A 10,148-nucleotide genomic window follows, 5' to 3' on the forward strand; every position below is an offset into this window, starting at 1 on the left:
GTGTGTGTGTGTGTGTGTGTGCAATGCATGTGCGTGCGCGTGTACGTGTGTGTGTGTGTGTGTGTGCATGTGTGTGTGTGTGTACTGTATGTATGTATGTGCGTGCATGCCTCCTTTTGTGTCCTTCCTCCCTCCCTCCCTCCCTCTCCCTCTCTCTCCCTCTTTCTCTCTCAGTCAGTCAGGCGCATGTACACACACACACACATACACACATACACACACACCGTGGCCCTGCCGAGTGAGACAGTGTAAGAGTCATGCATCTTTAATAGAACATCAGACACGGCTAATAATGTAACCCAGCCACCCTGGGGGCGATCAGGCCGTCCGATTGGTTCCCCCGCCAGTCGGCCCCTCCCCCGGGATGATTGACAGGGCCTGTGGGCCATTTGAGCGATGGGAAAGTAGGGGTCATAGAATTAGAACACTGGACATTCCAAAAACATATCAGATGACCCCGCCCCCCCTCACAAGGATCACATGACTTAATTCAGACATCCCCCTTCATATGTGGCAGACAGATATGTGATGAGATAATGGGTTGTTGTCGGTTATGGGTAGTTCCATCCTAGTCAATGGAGGGATGAGGGATAGGCTTACAATAAGGCATCAATTAAGATACATGTGGTTTTCACGCATGGATGTATTTCATAAGAGAGAACACGATCACTTTACACAGAAGCCACTGGGGAATTGGAGTAGCAAGAAACACACACACAAACACACACACACACACACACACACACACACACACACACACACACACACACATGTTAGAGAGAGAAAGAGAGCGGGTAAAGAGAGAGTGTGAGTTTCTCCTGCTGATTAAGTGTTCTCAAATGTCACCCTATTTCTTCCCTTTCACTAGGCCCATGGATGACCAACCCCACACACACACACACACACACACAAACATACGCACACACACATACGCACACACACACACACACACACACATAAGCACATACACACACACACACACACACACACACACACACTGCAGCGCTGACCTGATTTGGCTTCCCTGACCAGTGCATCGTGTGTGGGTGTGTGTATATGTGTGTGTGTGTGTGTGTGTGTGTGTGTGTGCATGTGTGTATGTGTGTGTGTGTGCGCGTGTGTGTGTGTGATTGTCTTTCCTTTCCTTGTCTCCCTAGTTACAGTGTGCCAGGGCATCTTAAGCCCAGTCTGCCCTACTTCTACAGCTCACTAAGGGGTGTGGCCAATGATGTCAGCACCCGGCAACCTGCCACGGTAACGGGCCTGAGGCAGCCTTTGACTGTGGCCCTCTGGGTAATAATCCAGCCTCGGTCTGTTTGACAGTTTGTGTTACTGTTTGTGTGACTAAGTGTGTTTGGATGACTATATGTGTGTGGGTGGGTGTGTGTGTGTGTGTGTGTGTGTGTGTGTGTGTTTCAGGGGCTGCTGCAGTGATTGTCAAATGACGGCTTTCGTCTGAAAAAGTGGATTTTGTTCAGTCAAGTCAATAGGCAGGGAGAACTCTAGAAGCTTTCTCGAAACAAACTAGCGAATAGCTATCGTTAAAACGTCATACTTCATATCCACCAAGCTTTACACGCACACAAATACTGCAGACTGCAGACACCAAATACACTGAAAGACTCCCGCTCCCCTCTCTCCATCTCCATCCCTCCCTCTCTCTCTTTCCTCTCCGCCATCTTTCTCCCCTCCTCCTCCCCCCATCACTCTCTCTCTCTAGGTGCACAGCCAGGAGGGGGTAGCTGTGATATCGCCATGGGGACAGGCTCCATAGACGATCTGAATGACTGAGTGACATAATTCATCATCAAAACCTAAATGAATAATTTAACCCTCTGTGTCCCACAGCCAAGCTGGAGGGTCAGGACACACAATGTGTGTGTGTGTGTGTGTGTGTGTGTGTGTGTGTGTGTGTGTGTGTGTGTGTGTGTGTGTGTGTGTGTGTGTGTGTGTGTGTGTGTGAGGGGAAGGGAGGAGTGAGTGAGTGAGAAAGAGAGAGAGAGATGGGAGGAGTCATAGAGAGATGAAAGAGAGGGTGGGAGGAGCTAGAGAGATGAAAGAGAGGGTGGGAGGAGTCAGAGAGAGATGAAAGAGAGAGTGGGAGGAGTCATAGAGAGATGAAAGAGAGAGTGGGAGGAGTCAGAGAGAGATGAAAGAGAGAGTGGGAGGAGTCAGAGAGAGATGAAAGAGAGGGTGGGAGGAGCTAGAGAGATGAAAGAGAGGGTGGGAGGAGTCAGAGAGAGATGAAAGAGAGAGTGGGAGGAGTCATAGAGAGATGAAAGAGAGAGTGGGAGGAGTCAGAGAGAGATGAAAGAGAGGGTGGGAGGAGTCAGAGAGAGATGAAAGAGAGAGTGGGAGGAGTCAGAGAGAGATGAAAGAGAGAGTGGGAGGAGTCAGAGAGAGATGAAAGAGAGAGTGGGAGGAGCTAGAGATAGATGAAAGAGAGGGTGGGAGGAGCTTGAAAGAGATGAAAGGGAGGGTGGGAGGAGTCAAAGAGAGAGTGGGAGGAGTCAGAGAGAGATGAAAGAGAGAGTGGGAGGAGCTAGAGATAGATGAAAGAGAGGGTGGGAGGAGCTTGAAAGAGATGAAAGGGAGGGTGGGAGGAGTCAAAGAGAGAGTGGGAGGAGTCAGAGAGAGATGAAAGAGAGAGTGGGAGGAGTCAGAGAGATCAAAGAGAGGGTGGGAGGAGCCAGAGAGGGTGGGAGGAGCCTGAGAGAGATGAAGGGGGGTGGGAGGAGCCTGAGAGAGATGAAGGGGTGGTGGGAGGAGCCTGAGAGAGATGAAGGGGGGGTGGGAGGAGCAAGAGAGATGAAAGGGGAGTGGCAGGAGTCAGAGAGATGAAAGAGAGGGTGGGAGGAGCCAGAGAGGGTGGGAGGAGCCTGAGAGGGTGGGAGGGGCCAGAGAGATGAAAGGGGAGTGGCAGGAGTCAGAGAGAGATGAGAGACGTTCGTTGGGGAGCAGAGGGGAACATCATGTATTGATCATGCTGGCTGATCAATGGTACGGTCAATCAGTGGAGTGATCCATACACTCTGACCTTACACTCACTGGGGAGAGAGCAGGACAGCCTGGGGTGTGTGTGTGTGTGTGTGTGTGTGTGTGTGTGTGTGTGTGTGTGTGTGTGTGTGTCTTTGTGTGTGTGTGTCTTTGTGTGTGTGTGTGTGTGTGTGTGTGTGTGTGTGTCTTTGTGTGTGTGTGTGTGTGTGTGTGTCTTTGTGTGTGTGTGTGTGTCTTTGTGTGTGTGTGTCTTTGTGTGTGTGTCTTTGTGTGTGTGTGTGTGTGTTTGTGTGTGTCTGTGTGTGTGTGTGTGTGTGTGTGTGTGTGTGTGTGTGTTTGTGTGTGTGTCTTGGTGTGTGTGTGTGTGTGTGTGTGTGTGTGTGTGTGTGTGTGTGTGTGCGCACGGTTACATAAGAGCTCATAAGCCCCTCCCCAACAGAAGCCATCTGAACAGACCCCCAGCCCAGCCCAGCCCAGCCCAGCTTCAGAACCAGGAGGAGATATGGAGGGGGATTATGCAGGGCTTGCAGACTGGCATGACATGACATAATATAATAGAGTAGGACTAACTACCATGGCGTCTGGACCTCCCTGGAAACAGTGGTAGTGCTCTCTCTGCCGCAGGGTGAACTTTGGGTAGAGAAACACACACACACACACACACACACAAACACACACACAAGCACACACACATACACATGCACGGACAAAAGAGCGTGCATACACACACACACACACACACACACACACACATCTATGCACGCGCTTATGCACACTCACACACACACACACGTACTCACACACACACACGTACGCATACACACACGCACAAACACACACACGTACTCACACACACGCACACACAGACAGACACACACACACACACAGGTCAGACAGAGGCACATACCCAGTCCTCAAAGTGCCTGGTCCCGTTCTGCAGCAGGTCCTCCAGCTGGATGGTGCAGTTGGCCACAAAGTCGTCGTATCCGATCGGCGCGTCGTGGAAGACGGACAGCTCCAGACTCCGGCCCTCCCTCACCTCCGTGCAGAACTCCTGGTGCCAGGCCGGGCTGTTGGTCTTGGTCCTGGTGGCGGTCTGGCCCACCCGGTTCTGGTCCAGGTTGAGGGCCAGGTAGGGGTCCAGCAGGAAGGAGCCACTCTTCCCCACGGCATGGCGCAGCGCCCAGGGGGTGGGCTTCAGGTCCACCGCCTCACACACACGCACCTTCAGCAGACCACTGAACACAGGCATGGTTGGGAGAGGTGTGTGTGTGTGTGTGTGTGTGTGTGTGAGTGTGAGAAAGATAGTGTGTGTGTGTGTGTGTATAGGACTGCCTGCCCCCCCTATGTGGGGTGTTTGTTTTTTTCCCCTCTAGCTGTCTAGCCACAGTCACTGCATCAGATGGACGGTAAAGCCTCTGCTACATCCCAGCGTCCCATTGGCCGGTCAGACACTCAGCCATGATAGAGTCAAATTAGAACACACTGTTATAATAAGGCACACACACACACACACACACACGTCAGCTTTTAAAACATTCACGGAGCGGAGAGGAGAAGCGATAAAGCGATAACACAACACACACAACACCGACACCAAAGCTCTCCCGGTGTTTGTTTACAGTCCGGTCCCGTGCGCGAGGCGAGATCAGTCGGGATCCCTAATTCCCTATAATAGCGGAAACAAAGCGTGTATGAGACAGATCGCGGTCGCGCAGGAGAGAAATAAGAACATCAAGGAAAAAGGGTTGCACCGCATCCAGCTCTGATCATCTGACCACCACCGACTCCCCCGGCTGTCTCTCCCCGGGTGGGTCAGGGTGGGAGAGGAGAGCGTGAGCCTGCGCCGCGCCTAGCCATCCGGGAACCGTTCGTTCCCCCGTCCCGTCCCGTGCCGCGGCTCGAGCTCGTTAATCTCCACCGGGAGATTTCACGGTAACGCGATATTTGTCTTCTGTCGGGATGTTTTTTTCTGTCCTGTGCAACCCGAAGAAAGAACGCTGCCTGCCCTGCTCCCTCTCTCTCTCTCTGTCCCTCTCTGTGCGCGGTGGTCTCTCGCGTTTCCCGTCCCTCTCCTGAATCCGTGCGTGTGAGCGCGATCTTCAGGAAATGCGCAAAACGCGTCAGCCGCGCCGCGTGCCCCCCCCCCCCCCCTGCGCCGGATGGGGGAGTGTGACTGTGTGCAGATTGGGGAGAGGAGGTGGGTTTGTGTTTGTGCGAGCGGGACAGAGACGGGAGGAGGGGGGGAGAGGATGGAATTCACCCGCGGGGCGTAGAGGCTGTGTGTGTGTGTGTGTGTGTGTGTGTGTGTGTGTGTGTGTGTGTGCGTGCGTGCGTGCGTGCGTGTGTGTGTGTGTGCGTGTGTGTGTGTGTGCGTGCGTGTGCGTGCGTGTGTGCGTGTGTGTGTGCGTGCGTGTGTGTGTGTGTGTGTGTGTGTGTGTGTGCGTGTGCGTGCGTGCGTGCGAGTGTGTGTTCCATGTCAAGACCAGACAACCAATACAATCAGTCAGTCTCTCTGCCTTATGCATGGTCATGGTCGTACACACACACATACACACGCACACACATACACACACACACGCACACACATACACACACACACATACACAGGGGGGGGAGGCCCACAAAGGGTGTGTGTGTGTGTGTGTGTGTGTGTGTGTATATTGCTGGACCCCACTTCACGCACACACAGAGGAACGCACACACACAGGCACGCACGCACACACACACGCACACACACACACACACACACACACACACATACACAGGCCTACAAACCAATACCCCCTCATTCAGCAAATGACACATCCAGTCTGCATCCCAATACCTGATTGGTTAGCAGAGCTGAGTGACAAGAGTATCACCATGGCGACTGTCAATCTGTATATGAGTTGTGACTGTTTCAATCTGTGTGTGTGTGTCTGTGTGTGTGTGTGTGTGTGTGTGTGTGTGTGTGTGTGTGTGCGTGCCTGTGTGTGTGTGTGTGTGCGTGCCTGTGTGTGTGTGTGTGTGCGTGCGTGTGTGCCTGTGTGTGTGCGTTCCTGTGTGTGTGCGTGCCTGTGTGTGTGCGTTCCTGTGTGTGTGCGCGTGCCTGTGTGTGTGTGCGTGCCTGTGTGTGTGTGTGTGTGCGTGCCTGTGTGTGTGTGTGTGTGTGCGTGCGTGTGTGCCTGTGTGTGTGCGTTCCTGTGTGTGTGCGTGCCTGTGTGTGTGCCTGTGTGTGTGCGTTCCTGTGTGTGTGCGTGCCTGTGTGTGTGCGTTCCTGTGTGTGTGCGCCGCAGTGCGCGTGCCTGTGTGTGTGTGCACAGACTGGGCACACTCGACCTGAAGCATAGGCCTCCTGTTCTGGATCTTTTTTCTCACTTTGTCCTTTCGCTGGCTGTGTAACCAGGTCAGGGCCGCACAGCACAGCACAGCACATCCCAGCTCAGCCCAGTTTAGCTCAGTCGTGTGAAATGGGTTGTCGTAGGTGTGTACCAGAGCCCCAGGCCTCCGGGGAAGCACGGAACAGAATGCGGCAGAGTCACAAAGTAGATTAGAACCCATAAACCCTCTTTGTTCTGATAACGCTTTAGGTAATGAAACTGAGTGCACATTTGGTTTATGAAGTTCAGTCCCTTGAACCATCTATAATTCAGAGTTGCAGTCCCAGTCTGTTCTCGCCATCTATCGGCTGCATGCGATACTGCGCCAGAAAGCAAAGAGCAATGCATGGCGTCATATGAAAGACTGGAAAATATCTATAGGCGAAATATCGTTATTTTTTAATTCAGCTATAGTGTACAAAACAATTCATGGACAGTACATACAACAGTAAACATATGCTTTCACCAGAGGGATAAAGGACAGAAAGAAAAGAGAAAATAAAACAAAAGGTCACATGAAAGACAGCGGCCGCTGTTTGGCTGTGTGTCAACATGGAGCAGAAAAGCGTCGGCCCCCGTGTCGGACGACACGCCACTGGGCGGCGCTGTAAGCTAAGCACACACATGGACTTTTACTAACTTGGAGAGATGCAGACATTTCTGCTCGATTTCAATTCCTTTCAGCAAGTAGATATTCAAATCGTGTATAGTTTAATTTCAGTCCACATCCAGGATTGGCTGGGATGGAAAACAACAAGTCTCTATTTCTATCTTCAGAAAAATGCTATGGAAAACTCACACATCCTTCAATTAGGGACAGTAGATAGGCCTAGGCCACTAGGCTAAACGCGCAAAAAGTCTGTGTGTATGATACACTTTTAGTGCAAACAGGTTAGCACTTTATAGTGTATGTACTGCCTATGAGTGATAAGGACCAACACTTCTTAGATCAGTATAAAAGTAAACACACTGAGATTCAATATATTAATTTAATTTATTTGCATAAAATTACACTTTTTTTTACAATTTATTTCATCTAATAATATTAGTTATTTCAACTTTGAAAACAACAAATATAGATTTGAATGAATGAATTTCGTTTAAGGGCAATTATAGAGAGAGATAGACGCAGATAGACGAACTCACATACAAATGGAGCGAATGGACATTGTTTGTTGAACACGATGAACATGACAGGATGCGTCTTTTGCGCAGGTGACAGATGTCCATATCTCTGATGATGCCTCCTGGTGCCAGTATTTCCAAAAGGATTCTTCCAAGACCAAGACGACAAGTGGTTGTTGGTTTTACAAGAGATGGAGTCGCGTATCTGACCACGATCGTTGAGAACAACCTCATCTGTGTCATTATCATCCTCAGAGAGGTTGTCACAAAGTATTGCAGCCCAGACACTCCTCTGGTTCCGTTATTGAAGTGTCAGATGTCGAAGTCAGAGTCACTGTCCGTTACCGAGAGGAACGTCTCCCCTCCCCCGCGCTCTGCGCTGCCGTCCGGGCTGCTGCACTCGGCCCTGACCAGAGAGCCCATGCTGCCCGACCCTGGCCCGTGGTGCTGCAATCTGAGAGAGAGAGAGAGAAAGCAGAGTTAGCACAAAAAACAATAATATCAAAACAATAACAACACAGCAGCTAAAACCCCTCTCTCCACACAATGACATTTCTCCACGCGTGTTCATCTGCGCGCAAACATGCATAGACACGATTACCCGAATTGATGGACATGTTGATGGACATGTTGATGGACACGTTGAGAGAGAGACAGAGACGTGTCCAGGTCAGGTGAAGAGAGAAGAACGGGACAGATAAAAAGACGGTCCCGCGCGCGCATTACTCGCGAGGAACCCGATGGCTACGTATACCCTTTTTACGCGTATACTTTTACGCTTCTTTTTACGCGCGAGTTCCTCGGTGAATCAAACGTGTACTAAGTAAGTGTGAGGTATGAATGAATGAATGAAAGCTTTATTTCGAACATGTGAAAAAATAAATAGTTATAACAACAACAACAACAACAACAACAAAATTACTTAACATGTCCGAAAAGGAGGTAATGAGGTCATTTCAACTAATTTGTTCGGCTTTGAATGTGTATAATCTCTTCAAACACAAATAAATAATTAAATAAACTTTAATAATTACAGACTTTTAGCCTCACCGCCAAAAATCTCAACTTTCAGAGATGTACTCAACAAAAATTCTTGGCAGGAATCATCAGGCTACCACGGGCCTATGTTCCATGCTGCAGGACAGGTAATGATGGCAGTGTCGTGTCTGGCCTAATTGGGGTTTGGTTGAAAGCCTAAAGATATTTATAGCATAGAGTACAGCACAGTGTTTTATTTGTATAGTATAGTATAGTATAGTATAGTGGATAGTGGATATAGCCTTTATTTATGTAAACCAGCTCTTTTCCCTTCTTGTTTTTAGTATTTTTTTCCTAGCACCAGGGGAGCCACCCCTCCCAAATTTCGTTGTATGGTACCTGTACTATATTAATGACAATAAAGACCATTCATTCATTCATTCATAAAGCGACTAACCTGTTCTTGGCAGCAGCCGCTCGGTCTCTCTGCCTCCGGTTCTTGAACCAGTTTCCAACCTGAGTCGGCGTGAGCCCGGTGGCGCGCGCCAGCTCCCGTTTCTTCCCGGGGTTCGGGTACGGGTCCTGGAGGTACCATTCTCTCAGCAGCCCGCGCGTGCGCTCCTTGAAGCAGTGCGTCTTCTGCTCGCCGTCCCAGATGGTCCTCGGTAACGGGAACTTCTTGCGCACGCGGTACTTGTCCACCGGGCCGAGCGGTCGCCCGCGGAGCTTCTCCGCCTCCAGGTAGTGCGCCTCGAGCCACATGACCTGCAGCTTACCGTGGGAAGCACGGTGCGTGAAGCGGTGCGTCTCCAAGATGTGGTAGAGCTCCCGGTAGCTGCCGGTGTGGTAAGCCACCACAGCTCGAGCGCGCTGGACAGATTCGTGTCCGGCAATAGACTCGCATGCGCCTGCAGGGGCAACCGGGAGCGACCAGAGGAAACGCGCGAGCCGCTCGATGTCTCCGGTTTGCTCCAGAGTCTCGCACACACTGGCCACCTGCGCCGCGGAGAATGCACAATGCCCCAGTGTGGCCGCGGGAGCGCACGCGGGGATCCCCTCCTCCGGTGATCGGTGGTCGCGATGCAGGAGCGCGCCGGGCCGGTGGTCGGTGAAATGAGGCAGGAGGAGACGGGAGACGGAAAAGAGCTCGAGCGGCGATCTAAACACCATGGTGTTACCGGAGAATAGCCGAGAGGAGGAGAGATAGTCAGAGAGACCTGGCGGCTTCACGGGTAACGGTTTCGTAGCCCACTGTGACCGATTCGGTGGAGTCTCTCTCTTAAGCTTACCTGAGGGGCGTGGTGATGGGACCCTGTTCCCATGTCTTCATTGGTCGCCTGGCGGCCGGGGCATGGTTGTCATAGCGTCGGTGCCAATCTCGCCCGCCCTTTACGCACGGGTTCATGGCTGTAGAGTTATGGAAGCACTTTCCTCATCTTTTCATCTTTCATGGCTATAGAGTTATGGAAGGAAGCATGCACTTTCCTCGTCTTCTCCTTTTCATCTGTCGTATCGGCCTGTTAAAGCCTTTGTCCTCCACTCAGGCAGTTGGTCTGAAAGACATTACACATATCAGCATCAGTGCAAAAAAAAAAAGAGAAAAGGATCAGCTATGGCAATAGCCTACATACATGATTATCATACAAGGGGTTCAAAACAGCATTTACAGCTTCGAATTGTTCAATG

The 10,148-nt window shown here is 51.1% G+C and overlaps 2 protein-coding genes across 2 annotated transcripts in view; both read right to left on the minus strand.

Moving 5' to 3' along the window:
* Window positions 1–4,249, minus strand: part of prkcea (protein kinase C, epsilon a) — a gene marked incomplete at both ends in the record, with an annotated part of 20,487 nt that extends 16,238 nt beyond the window's left edge. The window contains one exon of the mRNA XM_080541969.1: window positions 3,905–4,249. Coding sequence (XP_080398095.1) covers window positions 3,905–4,249 — 345 coding nt within the window. The remainder of the gene's footprint in view (window positions 1–3,904) is intronic.
* A 3,547-nt stretch (window positions 4,250–7,796) lies between these two features.
* On the minus strand, window positions 7,797–9,632 carry six3b (SIX homeobox 3b; the record flags this gene model as incomplete). Its single annotated transcript, XM_080541970.1, has 2 exons — window positions 7,797–7,938; window positions 8,920–9,632. The coding sequence occupies 2 exons, from the start codon at window positions 9,630–9,632 to the stop codon at window positions 7,797–7,799; spliced, it is 855 nt and encodes a 284-aa protein (XP_080398096.1).
* Between the last annotated feature and the right edge of the window lie 516 nt (window positions 9,633–10,148).

This window comes from Nansenia antarctica (genome assembly GCF_963989245.1).
Source record: "Nansenia antarctica genome assembly, chromosome: 11".
Taxonomy (NCBI): domain Eukaryota; kingdom Metazoa; phylum Chordata; class Actinopteri; order Argentiniformes; family Microstomatidae; genus Nansenia; species Nansenia antarctica.